At 46.0% G+C, this 25713-nt stretch overlaps 1 protein-coding gene across 2 annotated transcripts in view; it reads right to left on the minus strand.

Annotated features, from left to right (window-relative positions):
- The window catches only part of PDE4B (phosphodiesterase 4B), a 395290-nt gene that overhangs the window by 335948 nt on the left and 33629 nt on the right, over nucleotides 1-25713 (minus strand). Inside the window, exons 2-3 of one of the 2 annotated variants that reach the window (XM_073357424.1) lie at nucleotides 8858-8970; nucleotides 1996-2231 (exon numbers count right to left, since the gene is read on the minus strand). In XM_073357424.1, the coding sequence (XP_073213525.1) occupies nucleotides 1996-2231; nucleotides 8858-8899 (278 nt within the window). In that variant the 5' untranslated portion in view covers nucleotides 8900-8970. The remainder of the gene's footprint in view (nucleotides 1-1995; nucleotides 2232-8857; nucleotides 8971-25713) is intronic. The other variant, XM_073357426.1, reaches the window with a different exon arrangement.

Here is a 25713-nt window from a genome sequence, read left to right on the forward strand (position 1 = left end):
AGCCCTGACGTAAGGTGCAACATCCCATTGACTTCTATGTGAGTTCCACCTACTAATCGCAGAGCCTGAGTTTGATCCAGGTTTTATGCTTTATCCAGGTTTGATGTTTTATGCATCTTACTCTGACCCTACATTGAAAAGGCTTCAAGTACTAGACAACATAGAATGTATATGCCATGAAATCAAACTATATTTCCTCTTTCCTGGAGTAATAAATTGTACAGATGAAAGCAGGTAGGATAAAAGAGATAAGAGGTGCTACAGCAGACTGCATTAAGAATCATGGGAAGTTATGCCTATGGTTTCATTGCCTTTCAAATAAATTTGTAAAGCACACAGTGCTGGGATTTATTCTTTTATATTTCTACCAAGTAAATCATTGGTTTATCAACATAAGATTTATCAAAACCTATAAGATATTTACATTTTCAGTGTTGCCTTTGAGGATTTTCCACAAGACCCAGAGACTTTGCATTTGACAACAAAATATTTAATGTGTATATAGTGTGGTGGGTTGGAAAATTAACAACCTTCATCCTTTGGCTGAGACCAAGTATAGAGAGTTTGACAAACATTTTTGAGAAAGTACAAGCATGTGAAAAGAGGGCTTTATAATGGAAGTGGAGATGCAATAAATGGGTAGATGAATCATTGATAGTTCAATTTGTAAGGTACAGCAGAGAAACATCCCCTGCAGCTCCATGTGAAGGCTTAGATTCTATAATCCTCCTTGACTCACACTTTTGCAAATCTGAAAGCTATAACATACACTCCAGAGTAGGCCAACAGTTTTCATCAGACGACATCAACATTTCTTACTAATTTTTAAAATCTAACTTAACACATAGATGGGTAACACTATGTGAATATCGCAGGGTACATGGTACTCCACCAGACTGGAACTCAGTGGGTAAATGAGCAATATAAAAAACAAAAAAAGGAAAACAGAAGGTAAACAGAGGTCACAAATAAATCTGAATGCAAGAAACTCAGCTGGCTCCTTAGACCCAAAACTAACTCAAAAACTAATCAATTTCATGACAGACTCAGACTCCCCACACATCTCTAGTATGTCTATCTAGCTCATTATGGACACCTCCAATGGTCAGCCTTAATTTCCTGAATACCATTAGGGAGCAGCTATGAGACTTGAGATCATAATCCTCCTTCATGTGAGGCTTTGACAGCTATCCTGGGATATTCTCATACATTGTTCCTCCACCTTACCAAGGAGTTAGAGCACATCCTTTAAATCTCAAGCCTGGTTCTAGCTAAGTAGAGACACCTACTTATTTTGATATCTACCTCCCAACAGAGATTTTGTTAGTTACACAAGTAATAAAGCATTAATTTATAACCGGCATACCTATTTCCAGAGTGATACCCCCCCACACAACTTCCCATCACATGACTAGATTCTAAATCACATCATACTGAGCATATGGGAAGAAATAGAAACTTGCATTATAAAGTAGGTTAAAAAATAGACAGGAGGCTATAAAGTAAGAGGCTTTGACTAAGGGTGACTTTAATTTTATGTTCCATTGACAAGTTCACTAATGTTGGATTTCAAAGTCTCTTAAGATATCTCAAAAACAGAAAGATCCTACTGCTTCTATGAATAACTTCTGTAGGTCATTTCTAACATACAGACAATTTTGCACTTACATATTTATAAGCATTTTTAACTAATCCTCTAAATTTTAACCAAAGGAAAATTTTTATATTTGTTCAGACCACAGAGTGTAATGTAAGTTCGTAATTTCATCAGTTAACTTCTTACAGCATTCACCACTACAAAGTCAAAATTCCACACTGTTCTACTGCAGTTATTTCCTAATCTACCTGCGATACCATAACGTGGTACTGGTTGGTAAATGTTGACTTTAGTATTTTAACCACTATATCCCTCCCTCTCCCATTTATAGAGTAACATCTTCAGGGCTTGTTAAAAAAAACAACACAACAGAATTTTAAGAATCTGAAACAATTTACCTGTCCTGGTAAGTGGTGATGGCAATACTTGGTGGAGTCAGCAAAGGCAAAGTTGTTGGTCTAGAAAGGATGTCTCTGTCAGGTGTCTTAGCTCTTTCACTTTGTCTGTGGGACAACGGTGGTAACTGCAAATTACATGAGCAACACCTTCTTCCTCTCCAGAGATCTATGCCGAGCATATTACTAGATGTACTATAAGACTTACTCAGGCCACATTCTAAGTAATCTTTAGCAATCTGAAAAAGAAAGAAAAGTCATTGAAGTTATGCAAATACATTTTTTCACAAAGAAAGAATATTAGCAATTAATTTACTGTCATAAATGTTTAGTATTTGGGGGAGTTGAACTACTCACAAAATAAATCTTTATTCTTAGCTTCTGGAGAAATTTTACTACTGCCATATTATAAAGTTTTGTGATCATTTGCAACTTCACAGCTGTGAATTTCATAATATTTACAAATTGGAATCAATCCTCCAGTTCCACAGGCTGAAGTTGAGCAGGAATGATCCTCAGCTGAATAGTCCACATCACATGGCAAACTTTCAAAATTTAAACTTTTCCTCTGAATAGTACATTCAGCATTCATGCAAAATACCACTCCTTTCTCACACACCACAAATTCATGAATTGCCTCCCTTTTCTGTGAATCAACACAGCTCATCAGGTTTTGCCCTATTCATACCAACTGGTGAAGATAGAGACCACAGAGTTTGTGCTACGATATAGTCTGAATCATCCAAGATCTACTACTTGGGACAAATTCCCATCTGAGATACCTTAAGTGGACAGCCCTAAAGAGAAAGTGCCTGATCAGGCAAGTAGTTTTGTTCTCACCTTTTACTGCTTTTATTCCAAAACATCACCAAGTCCTGGAAGCTAGCTCCCATTCCTCCCACAGCCGAGCCAGAAGTACTTCTGATTAGAGATCAGCCTGAATCTTACAGTTCAGATCTGGCTCAAAATCTGGAACACCTCAAAAGTTCCAGGGCATCCTGATCTGAGGTTTTGATTCAATATATCATAAATGGAACCAACTGCAAAACATGGAAAATATGTTCAAATTTTGAACCTTTCCAATGTTTAGGAGTATTTAGAGCTATGACTTTGGTTCACATCCATCTCTACTTCTTATAAACTTTGAGGAAAACAAGTCAGATGATGCTATTCCCCTGTGTGCAGAAAATGATGGTACTTGGCCTGCAAGAGGCTCCCTTTTCATCATGCCAGTAAGTTCCACTAAGATTTTTCAATTACCAGTTCAGAAGGCAAAGACATGCACTATAAACAAAGTCTGGGTAGCTAATTGTTCTGTGAAATCTTCACATCTAAAGTGAAAGGCAATCACATAATCACACCGGTCCAAAAATGTGAATTGTTTTAATGAAGGAATTGCTTTACCGAAGGCATATCGATAGTATCTGCCACCATACACAAAACCCCATCTCAAAGTTTCCAGACATCTCTTCCAGTATCTAATTTTCTGCATGATCAGCTTCTTAAGATTCTATAAAGCAGTGCACGTGATCAATGCTCATGGTAACTGTAGCCTGCCAGGCACTCTAGCTTATACTAATCACAGAGTGCTCTTAACATGCCTTTCTTGACTGTTCAATTCTTGCTCTTAGAAGGTTGTTATTAGGCAATTGCTCTTCCTCCCGGAGTGTACTTTCATATTGGGTCCATCTAGATAGGGCCGCCGAGACTTAGTGAGGAGACATTGTCTGTGGTGTTTTCAGGATGCTCTCTGCCTTCATTTTATCAAACATCCAGTGGAGTCAATTGTCTTAACCAGTGTCTGGTTCAGATGGGAGTAAGGAGGAAAGAAAACAGGGTGATCCTCAAACTGCATGAGGCTGGAGCAATGTTGAGGCAACCTAGAAATATGGCATTGGTTATACCGGCACCTTCATCTGAAGGTGCAGACCTGCCTTTTGTTACTCAAAATAACAATATAGTTGAATTTCCAGCTATCATTAGAAAAATCAGAGTAGCCATATCCATGACAGCTTCTCCCCACCCCTGATCTGCAACAACCCAGGATATTTTGACAATTTGTTTCAGATGTGGACCTCAATACCCTCACCCTTAGAGATTAGAGGACTGCAATATGCTTTACAGAGTGCTACACCAAGAGATGAAATTGGTGCAGAATTTGACAGTCCGTTTGTAAAGTGCTATATCTATCAAAACCAAGGCAAGGAAGGTTATATCTAGTGACTGGAGCAGCCGTGGTCATGCCCAGTGGTCAGAACCAAGGGTTGGAGCTGGAACCAGGAGTCAAAAGCAGGGCTAGAAGAAGACAACAGTAGGGCTGGGAGCTAGGCTGGACCCAGAACAAGGCTGGAGCAGGACCAGAGACAAGACTAGAGCAAGAGCGGGGCTGGAGCAGGCTGAAGCCAATGGAATCTGTCATCACTATCAGGCAGAGCAGAGTTCAAGCCATGAAGTGACACTGAGCAGAATAAACAGAGGTTTCTCCTGTGAAGCTTATATATCTGCTCTGAGAGTCACCAGACCAGCCCCTGGCTTGTGGATTGGCTGGAGCACAATGCAGGAATAACTCATCCCCACATGAGGCATATTCAGGCTATAGTCCAAGAATGACTCATCACCTCATAATATCTACCATGAACATATTGGTCCCAGGATGCAACAGATCCCATCCTGGCTAATTCCTTTAGGAGCACTGATGATGGTTGCCAATGCACTATTTCTGAAGGACAATACAACACATTTTAAATCGAGTAGACTCCAAGAGGGTTAACTATCTATTTAAAAGTTTTGAACTTGTATCACTTGTTTTAGAAAGTGATACTCCAATATCCTACTCACCCAGTTATGCACCCCTCAAAACTTGCACTCAAAGTTAATGGTGCTTCAAATTCAATATATTATTCCTAAGAGATAGCTTCATAATGCTGTCAGCTCTTAGACTGCAAGTTTGACAGTGTGTGAAAGAAAGAGATGGGCCCTTTATAAGATGCCAAAGAAACAAGTGTTGGTACAGTTATACTTAGGGCCCTACCAAATTCACAATCCATTTTGGTCATTTTCATGGTCATAGGATTTTAAAAATCATAAATCTCATGATTTCAGCTATTTAAATCTGAAAATTCAGAGTGGTGTAATTTTAGGGGTCCTAACACAAAACGAAGTTGTAGGGGTGTCACAAGGTTTCAGTACTGCTACCCTTACTTCTGCACTGCTGCTGGCGGCAGCGGTGCCTTTGGAGCTGGGCAGCTGGAGAGCAGCAGTGGCTGGCCAAGAGCCCAGCTCTGAAGGCAGAGCTGGGCAGCTGGAGAGCGGCGGTGGCTGGCCAAGAGCCCAGCTCTGAAGGCAGAGCCGCCACCAGCAGCAGCACAGAAATAAGGATGGCATGGTATGGTATTGCCACTCTTACTTCTGCGCTGTTGCTGGCAGTGGCTCTGCCTTCAGATCTGGGCTCCTGGCCAACTACAGCCAGTCTCCAGCCACCCAGTTCTGAAGGCAGTGCAGAAGTAAGGGTGGCAATACTGCGACCCGACCCCCCCCCGCCCATAACCTTTTTTCTCTCACACACACACCCCCCACTCCCTTTTGGGTCAGGACCCCTAAATTGAGAAACACTGGTCTCGCCCATGAAATCTGTATAGTATAGGGTAAAAGCACACAAAAGATTTCACCGGGGGGGGGAAAGAGATTTCACGGTCCATGACCCATTTTTCATGGAATTTGGTAAGGCCCTAGATACACACCACTCTCTCCCCCAACAGTATAAATTTAAAAAACAAAACCAAGAACAATTCACTGATCTTATCACAGATACTGAGTCTCACTGATGGGTGACACAAGACATCCCTACAAGAGGCTGCCTGGAAGCTTTTTATGGAATTGGAGTTGTTAATGCCCTAACTGACCTCTGATGGCATGTGAAGGATTCAGATTTTGTTTCAGAATTATCTTGCTAACACAAAGAAAAGGTGCAGCTAAAATAGGGTAGAACCAACTGTTACACTGAATAAAAATGTTACAACAAGAATGTAAATTAGTTATGTAGGCAATGCAGGCAATATGTGGTTATATCTGAGCAATCCAGGCACCGTCCCCCAGCACTTCTTGACTATACTGATAAATTAGGAACCATTTCAGAAAACAAAGTCAAATGCAAGATAAAAATGAAAATGACCAATCTCAACCAATGCCACTTGCTGCTTGTTTCAGATCATATTTTAAAAACTAGAAGTTTAAACCTATTCATGTTCTCAAACACCTGGGTCAGATTCTTGGGTCATCTTTACCTTGAGTAGTACTTTACTACACAAGTAGTCCATCTGAACTCAGTGGGACTCCTAACAGATTAAGGAATGGCATTTGCATGGATAAAGATAGGAGAATTTAAAATATTATTCCTGTTAATTTCTTTGTAGGATAGGATTAAAATACATCTACAATTTGTATTTGACTATGAAGTTCGGCTTAGATAGATTGGATCAAATGTTCGTCCCTCTGTGGAGAAAGTTAATATAAGAAAGATTAACTTCTTAGGGTTGTTTTATTGATACAGCCTTGCCTTTTGACATTTGTCAACTGTACTTTGGACAAATAAAAGTAACAGGCATGTAGGTCCTGGAGCCTGAAACCCTCACTCACATGAATAATACTGAGCCTTGATGTAAAGTTGGGGAATTTAGACCACATAAATTAATAGTTTAGTTGAGAATATTCTAAAATTTTTTTAAAAAACCCTGCAGAAATATCATACCTTTCTCCCCGACAAAGACAGATTTAAATTCCCCAACTTTACATCAAGCCTCAGTTAATTTCACATTAAAAATAACAGTGCTTGCTTAGAAAGTGCTGTGATAACTTGTAAATGCTGGTGATACACTGTTCCTATCCCTCGGAGAGAAAGCAAGACACAGAATTGACCACACTGGTTTCAAAACCCCCTGTCAGACGGGAGTGGGGCAAGGGTCCCTGCCTAGAGACAAGTGATGGCGGGAGTCCTGATTGGGCATTCCTGGACTAAACCACAGAGGGAGGAATACAGGTGAAGTTACCTGACAAAAGGCATTGGACTTGATAAGACTTGACAAAGCCACGGGCTCCAGACACACTCCTCTGTCAACTCCTTTGCTTCACCTCTAATGTAGAGTGGAGAGGGAGATTCTTTTGTGCATGGCAGAGGCAGTTCAGTCACCAAGATCCATACAGTTCTTGGCCTCTTTAATGAGTTGCCAATTAGTGCAGAGCTATATAGCATGGTGGAGAATTTGTGATGCAGGACCAGGAACTGAAACCTATCAAACTCATCTTATATAAGGGGTTACCAAACATTCATTATATGGAAACATTTATTCATTAATTCAAACTGGTGACCTACAGGTGAAAGGTTCTGTATCTTATTTGCATTGTCCCAACGGCAGCCAGTTTCCCAACAGATACTATCTTCAGAGAAGGTCATTTTAATATATATATAATTGGAAAGGGTAATTTTAATATGTGTTTATTCTCTCTCTTTATAAAAAAGAGAGAGAGTAAACACATATTAAAATTACCCTTTCCAAGTAATACTTACTGGAGAATTGGCTATCTCAAGGACAATGCTAATGAACCATTATATATAACACATACACACAAACCCAAACACACTACATTAGGAGAATATTAAAGAATGGCTGCTGCTGGGATTAAAAGTGCTGGAGTGATACTGAAAATGTAACACTGTTACATATATTCTGGGAGAAGATGATTTTCCATTTTTAAAGATCCCAAGCTGTAACAAACAAAGCAATTACTGCTGTGATTATCATTGCCATCATTACAAATTGATGCATTTCTCCTGAGAATAGGAACTGGAATTTAATTAATAAAGGATTAGTATGGCAAGAGGAGTGATGGATTAACACATCAGCACATGGGGTGTTAAGAAACCACAGTCTTAAGTGTTGTAAAAATGCTTATAAATATATAATTACAGCAAATCCACAAAGTGTGGATCCAGATCAGATCTTCCTCAAAGTTTGTGGTTGGGCTCAGATCCATTTCTCTCTCACAGTTTAATGAAGTATAATGTTCAAGCACAGACTCTGCATTAGCAATGGGAAAGAGTTTACATGATTATTTTTTAATCAATGGACCTTACTTTCCTCTCATTTACACTGCCATAGTTTAGGAGTGCATGCATCCGATGAAGTGAGCTGTAGCTCACAAAAGCTTATGCTCAAAATAAATTTGTTAGTCTCTAAGGTGCCACGAGTACTCCTTTTCTTTTTGCAGATACAGACCAACACGGCTGCTACTCTGAATCCAAGGAAGTCAGTAACTCTAGGAGCAACTCCAGTGTAAAAGCCAACCTATATGAAAGGTTTCAGAGTAACAGCCGTGTTAGTCTGTATTCGCAAAAAGAAAAGGAGTACTTGTGGCACCTTAGAGACTAACCAATTTATTAGAGCATAAGCTTTTGTGAGCTACAGCTCACTTCATCAGATGCATATCGTGGAAACTGCAGCAGACTTTATATATACACAGAGAATATGAAACAATACCTCCTCCCACCCCACTGTCCTGCTGGTAATAGCTTATCTAAAGTGATCATCAGGTGGGCCATTTCCAGCACAAATCCAGGTTTTCTCACCCTCCACCCCCCCACACAAATTCACTCTCCTGCTGGTGATAGCCCATCCAAAGTGACAACTCTTTACACAATGTGCATGACAATCAAGTTGGGCTATTTCCTGCACAAATCCAGGTTTTCTCACATCCCCCCCACCCCCATACACACACAAACTCACTCTCCTCCTATATGAAAGGAGAACCAGGCTGTTCTGTTCTGAAAAAAATATACTGGAATAATAAACCTTGACTTTTTTAAACTTACGTCATCTGCTGTAACCATCATGTCACTTCTGCTTTTCTTCATTATAGAGATGAAAAATGCACCTATTCGTGCCAACCACTCTTGTTCAATCCAATTTCTCCCCGACAGTAAACCTACAAGAAAAAGTGGGAAGCCTTTGTATTCTTGAGTAATAAGCTATGTAGTTGATTGATAACATGGTTAGCTAGCTTACAGCTAACAGAGTCTTTTCATAAAGCGCTTTGCAGCACAAGTCCAAGCACAAGGAGCCCAAGTGTGTAATTACATAAAAGTGTAACATTCCATTTGCAAAATAATTTAATTAGTATTGAGAATTCTTTTTAAAAAAAATCAGTGTTCTCAAAGTTTGGGAATAGAAGCTTTGTAACAACTAGGGCTGTCAAACAATTAAAAAAATAAATCATGATAAATCACAAGATTAAAAAATAATCACTATTAATCACAGTTTTAATTGCACTGTTAAACAATAATAGAATACCATTTATTTAAATATTTTTGGATGTTTTTCTACATTTTCAAATATATTGATTTCAATTACAACACAGAATACAAAGTGTACAGTGCTCACTTTATAGGATTATTTTATTACAAATATTTGGACTGTAAAAAAGATAACCAAAAGAAATAGTATTTTTCAATTCACCTCATACAAGTACAATTCACCTCATGCAATCTCTTTATTGTGAAAGTGCAACTTATAAATGTAGATTTGTATCTGTTCTTAGAATCATAGACTTTAAGGTCAGAAGAGACCATTATGATCGTCTAGTCTGACCTCCTGAACGACAAAGGCCACAGAATCTCACCCACCCACTCTTGTAACAAACCCCTAACCTATCTCCAAGCTATTGAAGTCTTCAAATCGTGGTTTAAAGACTTCAAGGTGCAGAGAATCATCCACCAAGTGACCCAAGCCCCATGCTGCAGAGGAAGGCGAAAAACCCCCAGGCCTCTGTCAATCTGCCCTGAAGGAAAATTCCTTCCCAATCCCAAATATGGCGATCAGCTAAACCCTGAGCATGTGGGCAAGACTCACCAGCCAGACACCCAGGAAAGTATTCTCTGTAGTAACTCAGATCCCACCCCATCCAACATCCCATCATAGGCATCATCCCCTTGGGCATATCTACCGCTAATAGTCAAAGATCAAATTAATTGCCAAAATTAGCCTATCCCATCATATCATCCCCTCCATAAACTTATCAAGTTAGTCTTGAAGCCAGATATGTCTTTTGCCCTCACTGCTCCCCTTGGAAGGCTGTTCCAGAACTTCACTCCTCTGATGGTTAGAAACCTTCATCTAATTTCAAGTCTAAACTTCCTGATGGCCAGTTTATATCCATTTGTTCTTGTGTCCACATTGGTACTGAGCTTAAATAATTCCTCTCCCTCTCTGGTTATTTATCCCTCTGATATATTTATAAGAGAGCAATCATATCTCCCCTCAGCCTTCTTTCAGTTAGGCTAAACAAGCCAAGCTCTTTGAGTCTCCTTTCATAAGACAGGTATTCCATTCCTCGCATCATCCTAGTGGCCCTTCTCTGTACCTGTTCTAGTTTGAATTCATCCTTCTTAAACGTGGGAGACCAGAACTGCACACAATATTCCAGATGAGGTCTCACCAGTGCCTTGTATAACAGTACTAACACCTCATTATCTCTACTGGAATATCTCGCCTGATGCATCCCAAGACCGTATTACCTTTTTTCACAGCCATATCACATTGGCAGCTCATAGTCATCCTGTGATCAACCAATATTCCGAGGTCCTTCTCCTCCTCAGTTACTTCCAAGTGATGCGTCCCCAGTTTATAGCAGAAATTTTTGTTATTAATCCCTAAATGCATGACCTTGCACTTTTCATTATTAAATTTCATTCTATTACTATTACTCCAGTTTACAAGGTCATCCAGATCTTCCTGTAGGATATCCCGGTCCCTCTCTGTATTGGCAATACCTCCCAGCTTTGTGTCATCTGCAAACTTTATTAGCACATTCCCACTTTTTGTGCCAAGGTCAGTAATAAAAAGATTAAATAAGATTGGTCCCAAAACCGATCCCTGAAGAACTCCACTAGTAACCTCCTTCCAGCATGACAGTTCACCTTGGGCAGCATGATCGCCCATAAATGTAAACAAACTTGTTTGTCTTAGTGATTGGCTTAACAAGAAGTAGGACTGAGTGGACTTGTAGGCTCTGAAATTTTACATTATTTTGTTTTTGATTGCACTTCTGTAACAGATACAAATCTACAATTATAAGTTGCACTTTCACAATAAAGAGATTGCACTACAGAACTTGTATGAGATGAATTGAAAAATACTATTTCTTTTGTTTACCTGTTTACAGTGCAAATATTTGTAATCAAAAGTAATCATATAAAGTGAGCATTGTACACTTTGTATTCTGTGTTGTAATTGAAATCAATATATTTGAAAATGTAGGAAAACATCCAAATATTTTTATAATACATTTAAATTGGTATTCTATTATTAAGAGTGTGAATAAAACTGTGATTAATCACGATTAATATTTTTTAAATCGAGTTAATTTTTTTTTGGTTAATCGCTTCAGTTAACTGTGATTGACAGCCCTAGTAACAATCTTAGAAATATAGGGCCAAATCCTGTGGTTTCTACTTAGTTTTTTAACAAGTCTTTACTCGGAAATTTATCACAGAAGGTCCCAGGTTTGAGTAAACTGGCCTTTACAAAAACTAGTAAAAGGAGATATTTGTATTCATATTTTAAACTCATACAGTAACTCTCACAAATATAAAGACTCTATTCAATATTATATATGCATGCATGCATAACTTCAGCCACTTCTATACTGTAGCCCTCTCTTGGGTAAGACACTGCAGCCACTTTGGGCCAGCAGCACTACACAGCAGCGTTTAGAAAAAGAAATGAAAAATAACTAACCAGATGAAACTGCAGAGGAAGACAGAACATAATAATTCACTCACCGAGGAATCTGGCCAGGGCACTAGGTACTTACTCGTCCTTACTTTGAACTGAGTGCTCATAGAATCATAGAATATCAGGGTTGGAAGGGACCTCAGGAGGTCATCTAGTCCAACCCCCTGCTCAAAGCAGGACCAATCCCCAACTAAATCATCCCAGCCAGGGCTTTGTCAAGACTGACCTTAAAAACTTCTAAGGAAGGAGATTCTACCACCTCCCTAGGTAACGCATTCCAGTGTTTCACCACCCTCCTAGTGAAAAAGTTTTTCCTAATATCCAACCTAAACCTCCCCCACTGCAACTTGAGACCATTACTTCTTGTCCCTGTCCTCATCTACCACTGAGAATAGTCTAGAACCATCCTCTCTGGAACCACCTCTCAGGTAGTTGAAAGCAGCTATCAAATCCCCTCTCATTCTTCTCTTCTGCAGACTAAACAATCCCAGTTCCCTCAGCCTCTCCTCATAAGTCATGTGTTCCAGATCCCTAATAATTTTTGCTGCCCTTCGCTGGACTCTCTCCAGTTTATCCACATCCTTCTTGTAGTGTGGGGCCCAAAACTGGACACAGTACTCCAGATGAGGCCTCACCAATGTTGAATCGAGGGGGACGATCATGTCCCTCGATCTGCTCGCTATGCCCCTACTTATACATCCCAAAATGCCATTGGCCTTCTTGGCAACAAGGGCACACTGCCGACTCATATCCAGCTTCTCGTCCACTGTCACCCCTAGGTCCTTTTCCGCAGAACTGCTGCCTAGCCATTCGGTCCCTAGTCTGTAGCTGTGCATTGGGTTCTTCCGTCCTAAGTGCAGGACCCTGCACTTATCCTTATTGAACCTCATCAGATTTCTTTTGGCCCAATCCTCCAATTTGTCTAGGTCCCTCTGTATCCTATCCCTGCCCTCCAGCGTATCTACCACTCCTCCCAGTTTAGTATCATCCGCAAATTTGCTGAGAGTGCAATCCACACCATCATGAAAAGGTGCCAGAGGGACAGCTCTGAAAAGGAAAACCCTCGGTGTTTTTCACAGAACAGATACAACTGCAGTGCAAGCTTCTGCACACTGTCAATGTGTCGCTACCCTGGCTTGGAAAGATTAACTCTGGGGCGAGAGGAGAGTTGACGGACAAATCATTAACTGGCTTCTCTGTTGAAACTACCTGTAAAGGGGTCAAGTAGTACCAGTTGTGGTGGTGGTTTTTATGGTGAAGACAACTCTTAGAGGAATTTAACCAAGACCAAACAGCCCTCAGATGGTGAAAGCTTTCAGGTACTACCCATACCTTTCAACTTTAATACATGAAGGCTCCAATCCTACACTGAAGTCAGGGAGAGTTCAGACATGAAAAGAATGTAGTATCAAGCCGTAACTGTGTGCCAGGGGCCACCAAAGTCATGCACATATGAATTAGGATTAAACCACTGAGGATTAGGTGTTTGTAACTTGCTCAGTATCATGCATGTTCAGACAAAATGCACAGGCTATTTAAAAAGGCACGATACTACTTCACAATTCAAACAGATTCCTTCCTGGTTCAGAGGCAGATATAGAAATTCTTACACAGTGTAACAACTGTGTTCACATTAAATGCCATGTAGGTTACACCACCACCACACCATTTACAGAAATAACGCATAGGAAAAAATCAGGCTCGTTCTAAGGAGAACCCTTTGGGTTAACGAGCAAGAAGTGTTTGATCAGAGAGAACTAGAAAGCTACTCTACCATGCTACAAGGACTGGATGCTCACGCAGCTGCTGCTCATTTTATGAGAAAAGCATTGCAGCAGATCCTTTCCCTTGAGGGTAGATCACCCTGCAAAGAACATTAACATATAGTGCCAGCAACATCACTGGGTCTGATACCAGTCCCAGCTGCGACACAAGCACTACACATGCTTCCAGTTGCTTTAATTCCCGTAGGGATTCAGACATCTCTCTTACACCCACACCTCTTCAGGGTTTTATATATATAAATAAAATTTGTGTGTGTGTGTGTGTGTGTGTGTGTGTGTGTGTAAAAAAGAGAGATCACACACACACACACACACACACCCCTTCATCATCAGCCGAAACATTCAAATCCCTCAGATCCATGCCAGACATCCTCATCTGTGAGAGCACAAGCACCATCACACAGCGCTGCAAGGTATTAATTCTATATTCTTTGCTGCAGCAGCACAGGGGAAGAGCAAAATAACCTTTTTAAAAGGCACCTAAGAGCTGGGGGCAGAGGGAGGAGGGCAGAGGTACTGCACAGGCCACAGAAGGCCACAAGATACAGGCTGAGCATAGGCAAATGAGGATGAAGTATGGGTTAGAGCTGTGGAACGAGTGTTGACAAAATGGCAAAAATTGGAGCATTCTGACAATTGCCTCTCAACTGCACTGCAATGTCACTACTGAGATGGGCAAGGTTTAAATGAGCAGCCTAGAGATGAAAGGCTCCATACCCCCTTAACAACCTAACAACATCCTGTGATGCCACAATAAAATAGTGAGTCAAATGCAGTGATGATGGTGTAAATTACATCATCTTCTGCCAAAACAAGCTGTCTGCAACACAAGGACGATTTACCTCCACAGAGGGCAGATACTCTTTCTGTTATTGTCAAATGGGATTTCTGCTGGGAACAGAGCTTTATATTTCCACTCAAGCCCGATACAAGCTGCTCTGGTCGCGCAGTCTACAAAACCACTAAATCAGCACACCCTCCATCTGCACTAGTCATGCATTCTTTCTAACCAGCACTCTCCAGTTTTGGCCTTGTACCCATTCTTTATGCCCATCCTTGCAACTGAGGTTCTGGCATCATAATCTGGTTCTCTAGCAAAGTCTCGATACCAATGACCTCGCCTAGGGTTACGCAAAAATCAGTCTGTGTACACAATTAGGGAATTTGCTCCAATGACTTTTCTACAGAAAAATGCATTAAGAAAGAACAATTTTATTCTGATATATGCATCTCCAAGCAATGCCAAGGGAAACACTGAACATTTGTCAGAATTAACTGCTTCTACAAATATAGATTTAATGGGTATTTTAGTGAAATGAGCTACAGCCTTCTCAGTCTGAATGAAAGCTTTCACAAGGGTGGGGGGGGCGGATAATCTGTGGAGATGTCACTTATCTAGGTTCCTTTTTGGCTCCCCATCATTCTAGTAGGTAAGAGATTAGGCTTCTATTCTGCATAAAAATAGAAATGTGTCTGTGTAGATTTATTTTTATTTCCCACATATTTGGATTGAAAATATGATCTAAAACTAAATTGCTGCGCTATATAGATCCCTGAATTCTATTACAAGCAGTGTTACATTATAATAAAAAAGTTCAAGCTACACATTTAGTTTCCTTCAAAACCCACCACATACACCTTACCCAACTCTTCTGTATGCCACTGACAAAAAAAGTAAAACAAATTGCTGTACCATCTGCTCACAACTTCTCCCTGTCTTTGCCATGGAAATTAAATTGTTGAGAGGGCCACTGACAGAGCATTGTAGCATGTTGTGACTTAAAAGAAAGACCACTATAAGCTAGTACCATGTCCCATTTTAGAGCACATTATGTCCCACAGTTAAGAGCCACACCAGGTGTCTCATTCCTCAAGGTGACAAAGGCAAGGTAGTCATATAAAGCTCTCAACAACACATTCATTTCCAGCTAGCAGGCATTGCAGTCAAAAAAGAAGAAAAACTCCTGTCTCATCTGCAAGGCTAGTGCTTCAGTACGGTGCTGATAAAATGAGGAGAAGTGATTGAAATGTCAGCAAAGGGGGAAGCAAAACAGCTAATAATGAAAGGAAGGAGTGGGTGAAAAAAAACAAACCTCTAAACAGATTGTGCAATTGATGGAATCCCTCCTAGGCAAAGCCAAAGACGTCACATTTTTATTTGAATTTCTTTATAAAAAACAACAAGATGATTAACACCCTTCTTATACAAATAATCAAATCACAAAAAGAAAAAAGAAGAGAAGAGCTAACTCTCTCCCAGCCCACCAGGAGATACTTTTAAATACTTAAAAACCAAAAAAAACACAACCTTCACTTATAATTGAGAACCCCTCATATAAGCTGAGAGAGTCAGACAGACATCATTGCAACAGCATGAAAAAGGCTCTGTAGCTGAAATGTTAGCAGATGATATCCATCTCATCTGCTATAGGGAAATCTCAAACACAAACGCTCACTTTTTTGAAACCATATTTCTGTGAGGTTTTTAATTCTCTTCTGTATGGTTATTTCCTTTGGAAGGATCCTAGCCCTCTTGGTCTTTGGACAATTATTAAACTGGTTGCTAATTTAGACAGTCTCTTGAAGTTCCCTTAATTTAATTTCTTTGCAGAATTTGGGTTGGAACCCATCTTCCTGAATCACTTGTATATATTTGAACAAAATAATCCGTATATATAAAATGTTTTTTAAAAATCAAGAGTGCAAGCTCCAGACATCACTAAAGACAAAAGTAATAAGACAGACTCTGGAGAGGTTTTGAATCATAGAAGCATAGGCCTGGAAGGAACCCCAATAGGTCATCTAGTCCAGTTCCCTACATACAAGGCAGGGCTGAATAACAACTAGACCATTCCTGACAAGTGTTTGCCTAACCTGATCTTAAAAACCTCCAATGACAGAGATTCCATAACCCCCTTTGGCAATTTGTTCCAGTGCTTAACTACCCTGACAGTTGGGAAGTTTTTCCTAATGTCCAACCTGAACCTCCCTTACTGCAGTTTAAACCTATTGCTTCTTGTCCTATCCTCAGAGGTTAAAGAGAACAAATTTTCCCCCTCCTTCTTGTAACAACCTTTTACGTACTTGAAAACTGTTATGCCTCCCCCACAGTCTTATCTTCTCCAGACTAAGCAAACCCAATCTTCACTCATAGGTCATGTTTTCTAGACCTTTAATAATTTTTGGTGCTCTCCTCTGGACTTTCTCCAATTTGTCCACATCTTTCTTGAAATGTGGCGCCCAGAACAGGACACAATTCTGCAGATGAGGTCTTATCAGAGCAGAGTGGAAATACTTCTCATGTCTTGCTTACAGAACTCCTAATGATAAGCAAACGTTATTCTGGGATTTTTTTGGCAACAATGTTACACTATTGACTCATATTTAGCTTGTGATCCTTTATAACCCCCAGATCCCTTTCCACAGTACTCCCTCCTAGGCAGTCATTTCCTATTTTGTATGTGCGCAATTGATAGTTCCTTTCCAACTAGTTATGCACCCACCTTATAGTAGCTCCATCTAGGCTGTCTTTCCCTATTTTTTTTTTAATGAAAAGGTCATGTGAGACAGTATCCAAAGCATTACTAAAGTCAAGATGTGTCACATCTACCGCCTCCTCCCTTCCACAAGGCTTGTAACTCTGTCAAAGAAAGCTATTAGATTGGTTTGACAGGATTTGTTCTTGACAAATCCATGCTGATTGTTGCTTATCACTTTATTATCTTCTAGGTGTTTTTGCAAATTGATTTCTTGATGATTTGCTCAGTTATCTTTCTAGGTACTAAAGTTAAAACGGTAGTCTGTATTTCTCTGGGTTGTCCTAATTCCCTTGCAATAAAGACAAACCAGGGAATTAAGGACAGAAATAACCAAAATTTCATTTGGGAAAATGCAAGCTAACATAACAGGAGAAAAATAATCAGAAACCAAGATATTCAATTATTGGGACTGTGACAGGGTTGGGCCAGATGCCTATAGGAGAGTAATTTTTTTTTTTTTAAGCAGAAAAGAATTTTATTTGCATAACACTTACAAAGAATCACCAAAGAAAAAAACAAAACTATGCAACAAAACAAAAGCAAACGCAAGGTATAACACAGCAGCCTTCAGGAGGGAGAAGCGTTCAGACTAGCCTGGGCCCAGAGTGGGGGGGGGGCTTCCTTGACACTCATGGTCTTCCACCCTCCTGAGTTACCTGGTAGTCTAGAGCGGGGGGGGGGTTTCCTCGACACTCGGGGTCTTCCACCCCCTCGAGTTACCTAGTGTCACGCCCAGTCTCACCGATTATTCCTCTCCTGAGAGTGCCTGACAAGATGGGCATGGCTGCGAGGTGGGACGTACACCCACGTGTGATAGGACCCCTCCTTGGTAACGGTGATGATGGTATCCACAGCAGCAATGGCTGGGGCTGGGGTCTCTCGCTCTTCCCCTCAATCAAAGGGTCAGACGGAGGGAACCAGATGGGGTCACCAAGCAGAGAACCTCGGACAGTGCCTACCGCTCCTCAAAGGCGTCAACGGAGTTGGTGGACGCCGCCCAGAGGAACTCCGCCCGGATACGTGAATGTACTGAGGATCAGAAAACGGCCCTACAGTCGCAGGACGCTTCATTGGCCAACATCCTCTCTCTGGCTTTATAGATGGCTGTTTTAGCTGGGGCTAAGAGAAGGTTAACCAGGAGATCCTGCGACTTTGTGGGGCCACAGATGGGGAGTGCGTAAATAAAAAGGTGAGGGGAAAAGTGCAGCCAAAAGCGTAATAAAATATTTGTGAGGAGCCGAAAAAGGGGCTGCAATCTGGCACACTCTAAATATACGTGTGCCAGGGTTTCCCTCACGTTGCAAAAAGGGCAAGTATCCAGGATGGGGGTGAACCGTGTCAAAAACACGCCCGTGCTCACAGCTCCGTGAAGGAGCCGCCAACTAATGTCCGACGGGCCTCGGGACCAAGGTGGAATACAGGCTGGCCCACCGAGGTTGCTCACCATTTCGTATCGGGGCAGGACACCAGGGTGTGGGCGTGAAGGGTGTGAAGTGTGAGTGTGTATAAACATTTCCGTGGCGCGATTTGGAAACTGACCAGCTGCAGTTCATGCAGCCGGCTTGCAATGAAAGGGTGAGGGGTTTGTTGGGATCTATGGGGTAGGGCCCCAATGGAAAGGTCGGCGGGCCTGGGGCAGAGGGTGGGCGGGGTGCGCCCTCGCGCAGGGCTCGGTTGAGATAAGCCCGAGCAGCGGGCGTCAAGGCAGCCTTCACCTCCTGAAGTACACGCCAGGGGGTATGAGGTCTGGAGAGCCCGATGCGCCGAGCGAGCGTCAGGGGATCCAGCCAGTCTCCCCGGTCGTAGTCCAGGAGGTCTCCGACTCTCGTGACTTCCGCCAGGACCAAACTCTGGTGCACTGAGCAGGACTCCGCCACCTGCACACGGAGCTGGGGGTTGTGTAGCAGGGGCTCCGTGAGGAGATCTGCTCCCACAGTGGCCGCCACGGACCTGGTCGTTGAAAACAGTTTCCAGGTCCGGAGGAGGTCCTGGTAGAAGACCGGCAGCCCGGAGAGGTCTCGCGGAAAACCTCTCGGACAGAGATAAAAGAGCTGCCAATCGTATCGGAGCCCTTGGAAGCGGCGCAGGAAGGCGTGTGCCACTATGCTCCACGTCGAACTACCTGCACAATAAAGGAGCCTCTGCAGGGCCTGGAGGCGGAAGACACGGACCTGAGCGTGCAGACACTTTGGGCTCTGCCCTCCTTCCTTCAGGGGTAGATGAAGAACCCCAACAGGGGGCCTAGTGCATTCCTGACCAAAAGAACTCTAGAATCATTGTGCGGAGGTTGGTCAGGAAACCCGGGACCGAACCAGGGTGTTGAGCCAGTACCAGAGCATGGACAGGACGAGTTGGTTAAGCACCAGTGCTCTCCCTCGGAGGGAGAGACATCGGAGTAGCCTCGTCCATTTCCAGAGCCGCTCCAGCACCCCGCCTTCTAAATTTTGCCAGTTCTTCGGCGGGGAAGGGTGTGTGGCAGAAAGGTAAATGCCTAGGTAGAGCAGTGGACCCACACTCCACCGGATGGTCTGAAGCGCGGGTGGGAGGGAGCTCACCTGCCGCCAGTCCCCCACCGCCAAGCCAGAGCTCTTGACCCAGTTGACTTGGGCAGAGGAGGCTGCCGAGTAGATGGGCTGGCAAACCTCCACCCACGCCAAGTCGCCCGGGTCCTGGAGCATGTCATCGGCGTACGCCGACAGGACCAGCCGCAGCTCCGGCTCCCGCAGCACCAACCCTGTCAACCTCCTGTGAAGGAGACAGAGGAAAGGCTCGATCGCCAGAGCGTACAGCTGGCCCGAGAGGGGGCACCCCTGCCGCACTCCTCGCCCGAAGCTGACTGGCTCGGTCAGGGTCCAGTTGAGCCTTACCAAACACTCCATGGAGGCGTACAGCACCCGGAGAAAGCTCACAAACTGAGGTCCAAATCCAAACGCCTGCAGAGTGCTCAGGAAGTACTCATGATCTACTCTATCGAATGCCTTCTCCTGATCGAGAGACAGGAGGGTGAATGACAGACCATCTCTCCGCCCGAGTTCCAAAAGGTCTCGGACTAGAAATAGGTTGTCAAAAATGCTGCGACCCCGGACAGTGTAGGTCTGGTCTGGGTGGATCACATCCGCCATCACGGACCCTAGCCGAAGCAAGAGTGCTTTCACTACGATTTTGTAGTCCGTGCTAAGTAGTGAGATGGGACGCCAGTTTCGTAAATTGCGGAGGTCCCCCTTCTTCGGCAACAAGGCGAGCACGAAAGAGGGAGGACCCCGCCCTGCAAAGACTCAGCCCAGACAGTGGCTAGGTCTGGGCCAAGGAAGTCCCAGAACGCGTGGTAGAACTTCACGGTCAGCCTGTCCATGCCCGGAGATTTATTGGTGGGCATGCGATGGAGGGCTTCCGAGAACTCGGCCAGGGTGAGAGGCAGCTCTAGCCGGTCTCGGTCGCTCACGCTGACCATGGGGAGTTCCTCCCAGAGCACCCTGCAAATGCCAGGATCGGTCGGATCCAGGGAGAAAAGGCTTGTGTAGAAGTCACGGGCCCTCCCACACATCTCCACCGGATCCGTGAGGGGGGCGCCGTCTTCTGCTAGAAGGCAGGTGATGTGTTTCTTGGCCCCCCTTGTTTTCTCCAGGGCGTAGAAGAAACGGGAGCTGCGATCCATCTCCCGAAGGAGGTGGATGCGGGATCGAACAAAGGCACCGCGGGCCCGATGGTCCTCGAGGGCCTGGAACTCCTCCCGCTTCTCCCAGCACGCTCCGCAGAGGAACAGGTCCTCGGGGCTGGCGGCCCGACGCCTCTCCATCTCTAAGACCTCCCGTTCCAACTGCTCTATCGCTGCATTCCTCCGTCGGCTGGTGCCCCGGGTGTAGTCACGGCAGAAGAGCTTGGCGCGCACCTTCCCTAGATCCCACCATTGCTGCGCCGAGGGAAAGGCATGCCGCTGCTCTCGCCAGGCCAGCCAGAACTCCCGGAAGGACGTCATGAAGCCCTCATCCTCCAACAGGCTGTTGTTAAAGTGTCAATAGGCCAGCCCCGGCCTCTCTGCATGGAGGGAGGCTGTTATGGTGGTTAAATGATGGTCGGAAAATGGGGCCGGTCGAATGTTGGAGGAGTTGGCCTGTGAAAGATGGAAACGGGATAAATAAATACGGTCCAAACGAGAGTGGTGTGACCGATGGGCCTCCACCCGGACAAAGGTGAACGTGGAAGTGTCATCTGGGTGGTGGTCACGCCAGACGTCTACTAGGGAGTGATATTCGACTATTTCTCAGAGAATGTTTGCAGCGGCCGGGCTCAGCTCGGCCCCTGAGCGGTCCCGTTCCTCGAGGGTGGTGTTAAAGTCCCCTCTCAGGACTAGGCACTTGTGAGAATCTAGGGTGCTGAGGAAGTCGGACACCCGCTGATAGAATTGTGGCCGTTTCAGGCTTTTTGTCGGGGCATAGATATTTACAAAGTTGACCACGAGCCCCTCCATACGGACTCGGAGATGCAGCAGGTGGCCCGGCACGGCCTCAGTGACCCCTAGCACCTCGGGCTGCTGGTTGGGGGAGAACAGGGTCGCCACTCCAGCTTGCCACATCGTGAAGTGGCTAAAGTAGACCCCGTCCCCGCACTCCAGCCGCCAGCTGTCCTCGGTGGTCGGATCCGTGTGGGTCTCCTGCAGGAAAATCACAGAGTACCCCCCTTCCCGAAGGTAAAAGAGCATCTGGGACCTGCGGAGAGCCATCCTACAGCCCCTGGTGTTCAAAGTTGTGATAATGAGAGGCGTCATGCGGAGGGCTGGGGGTATGGGGGTTCCTTATTGGCAGGGGTTTTCGTGGCCCTCAGCGGGTTGCACAGCAATCCGTGACCCATCCCGTAAGTGAGTAGATCATTACGGAAGCCGCAGACCCGCCTGTAGGCTGCAGCACCGTGCTTTCCTTGCCCTCTGCCCTCCTTTATAAGGGCCCTTGTGGCCTGGAGGATTTGATCAAAGTCCCCACATAGCTGGAGAGCCAGCTGTACCCTGTTGCGGGCGCCACGGATGTTTTCTAAAAACTTCCGCAATGCATTTCGCAGCTCATGGGGGGGTGGGGTTACGATTTCTGGGTTGTTCCCTGGTGGGGCTCTTGATGCAGCCTCGTGATCCGCTGAGACGCGTCTGACAGGCTAAAGTTATTAGGTCCACCTCACACCTTGGGGTAGAAGGGGATGGCGGAGGGAAAATTGCAGCTTCTAATGGGTCGTGGCAGGAAAATGCAAAGGCTGCTCCCTGGGGGGAATCCGCAAAAAATGGGAAAGAAATAACCCCAGGGGTGGCAATAGCATTGCAGGAGGAGGTGGACTGGGCAGGGACAGGGGTGGGGGCAGGGCCAGAGGCAAGGCTCTGGGCTTCGGGAGGCAAGCAGCTGAAAAATGGTGCCTCCTGAGCAGATTTGAGGGTTGAGGGGTGGGAGAGGGGGCTCCCAGTGATGCTAGGCGCAGGCTCTGTGGTGGATTTGGTGGCCATTGCATCAGGTGGTGGACCACCTTCTGTAGGGTGCCCGCCCGGGAAGGCAGTTAGGGGGAGGGAGCATGGGGAAAGGGGGACTGGGGTGAGGTTGCCCAGATCGAGGCCAGCCGGCAGTAGATCATCCTCTCCCTGGGTGACCAGGGTCAAACCTAGGGCCTCAATCTCCTCATACATGGAGGAGAGGTTGTCTTCTGCTACACCGGGGGCCTCTCCTCTGGGGCCTCCCTCGACGGTCACTTCGGGGTTCACGGGGGGTTCGGGTGGTATCCGGGTAGAAGGGGCTTCCTCAGGGGTCTCGGAGGGGAGGGTCTCCCGTGGAGGGGAGATTCTACCATCCAATGCCATTCTATCTTCCCCTCCCGACACCGGTGGATGGATCTGACTCGTGGGCATAGCGGAAGGCTCAGTATCAGTGCCTCCCTTCCTGGTCTTCCGGGGGGCCTCCGCATCGGATGGGTGCAGCTGAGCTCGAGCCTTCCGCTTGCCTCGCTTCCCCTGGACTAGGGTCCAGCCCTCCATAGCGTCGTCTGGGGGTTGGTTAGCAGGGGTCATGTCGGGGGGCAGAGGTGATGGTTCAGGGGTTCGGGGGGGTAACGGTGAGGCAGCATGGGGGGCGGGGGGTCCTCCTTGGGGCGGGCCCTCTCCTATACCCGGTAATAGCTTTGCTGCACCCTCCTCCATAGGCTCTGCTGGATTGTTGATAGCAAGGGTGGGACTCCCTTGCTCGTCTGGGCGTTGTAGGGGAGGTGTCTCTTGGGTCCGGACGGGAGCAGCAGTGGATCGAGCAGGAGGAGAGGTGGTTTCAGGTGCCGGGCAGCCAGGGGCGTCAGCAACGACGGAGCCAACGTCCTGCCGGGTCTCGGGGGTCTTGGGTGCCCCTCCCCGCTGGGTCAAAGGGCAGTCTCTGCGGACATGCCCCAGTGAGCGGCAGAGGTAGCACCGGGCTTCTCCCGTGGAGTAAAAGACCCAATAGCGGGCTCCCTGATAGGGGACTAGGAAGGACCCCTCGAGCGCCTCTCCATCACGCGCTGCCGGCAGCGGTAGAAGCTGCACTTGCCGGCGGAACGAGAGGACGTGACGGAGGGTGGGGTCCTTGCAGCCCAACGGGAGAGGGCTGATGACAGAATCAAGTTTCCCCAGGGTGGAGAGAGCGGGTAACAGGGCGGCATTGGGTAGAAAGGGAGGGATGGAGGTGAGGACTAGGCAAACGCCCAGGTCCTCTAGCGGCTCCAGGGGGACAAACACCCCGCCCCACCAGGCCCTTCTTCACCGCCTCCGATGCTAGGAAAAAGACAACCTTCCCGTACATTTTGGAGGCTGCCACGATAGCCGTGGGTCCTACCACCCTCGCCAATGCCTGCACGTATGTCTCCATGTGGGGTGAGGCGGGGACCAGGAGGCAATGGACGCTGTGCTTCCTGGTCATGGTGGGAAAGGGGCCCCGGCCACTATTGATGATAGCGGAGGTAGTGGGTGGGTGAGATGACGAGGCGGCAGGCGGGGGGGGGTGCCACTGCCTGGGCATACGTCCTGGGGACCGGGGGAGGAACGCTCGCAGAGCTGGTGGAGGGAACAGCGGGGAGGGACGCCATGGTCGATGACGAGGCCACAGCGGTGGGGGGTAGCCCCTGCCATGGAGGGCCTGGTGGTTTTAGCGGGGCCCTTTCCTTTCTTCACACCCTGGCCTTTCTGGCCAACTGGGGGGGGATTCCTAGAATCTGGGGGGGCGGTGGATGTTGCAGCAGCAGTAATCGCCCGGGTGCCTCCTGCTGCCGATGCCCCAGCGGGGGCGGTGGCAGATGTTTTGACAGCAGTGGTGGGGGGAGGGCTGGGGGGTTGGGCAGGGGGGTAGGTGGGGGAGAGGAAACTGAGGTTGCTAGAGGGGTCTCACCCCTCTCATTCCCCGCCATTGTGAGTGGGGAGAGACGGGGAGACACCAGAAGGAGGAGGGGGGAGGGGAAAGCAGATTAACCACTCCTCCCTGCTGGGCTGCAGGCGGGGGGGTGCCAAATGGGTCGGACTGGATGGGGGAGGAAAACAGGAGTTGGGGTCCGGTAATAGGAGCAATCTGTGAGGTAAACAGTCGGGGGGGGTGGGGACATGGACCTACGCACGTTTGTCCAAAGAGTCTCGTTTGGTCGGCTGTTGTGTTTGGTCCGAGCGGCAAAATTCAAAGCAAACAGCTGAATCCAAAGGCAGATGGCAAGTTGCCAGCAGAGATGGACGGCAGGGGGGCCATGACAGTCGTGGTAGTGTTGGGGGCGGGACGATGGATCGGGGGGCATCCGTGCCACACCCCCTGTGCCCCCACAAATGCAATTAAAACACAGTCAAACTCCCCCCACATGAGAATACAATTCAAAAGTTACTCAGTCTTACGGCCCCCTCCACGATGGTTCGTAGCTTCCCTGGGTGATTTTTTCTGTTGGCTATCTTCTCTTCCGGCTTTGTAATGAGGCTTTCAGCAGGCCAAGAATGTTGCAGAGATAAGAAGAATCTTCCTAGCTCAGTACAGGTTTAGAAATAACAGTAAAACGGCTGGGTCTGGGGGCTTCCACTCCCCTCCTCCGGGTAGCGGGTCGGCAGTCTTCCCCCCTCCTCCGGGGATTTCAGCTGGGGCAAAAGCGGCATCCGAGAGGAGGCATGGCGGGGGGGCTGGCAGCAAGCTGGCAACCGACCAGCACTCGAACGGCAGCAAAAAAACAGCAAAAAACAAAACAAAACAAAACAAAACAAAACAAAAAAAGCGTCTGGCCCGGTTGCGGGGGGGGGGGGGGACTAAGCAGGGTCAAAAAGTAAGAAAAATCCAGGCCAGGGGGCTTTAGGAAAGCATAGAAAGCAAATAGAGTAGCAGCAAGCGAAGGAGGTCCCTTTTCCCTGGGAAAGGTAACAGGGAAGATTCCAGAACAATCAGGAACCTTCTGGAGACAATTAAGACAGGCTGATTAGAACACCTGCAGCCAATCAAGAAGCTGCTAGAATCAATTAAGGCAGGCTAATCAGGGCACCTGGGTTTTAAAAAGGAGCTCACTTCAATTTGTGGTGTGCGTGTGACGAGCTGGGAGCAAGAGGCACTAGGCGCTGAGAGTGAGAACGTGGACTGTTAGAGGACTGAGGTATACAAGCAT

Source organism: Lepidochelys kempii, chromosome 8 (assembly GCF_965140265.1).
Source record: "Lepidochelys kempii isolate rLepKem1 chromosome 8, rLepKem1.hap2, whole genome shotgun sequence".
Taxonomy (NCBI): domain Eukaryota; kingdom Metazoa; phylum Chordata; order Testudines; family Cheloniidae; genus Lepidochelys; species Lepidochelys kempii.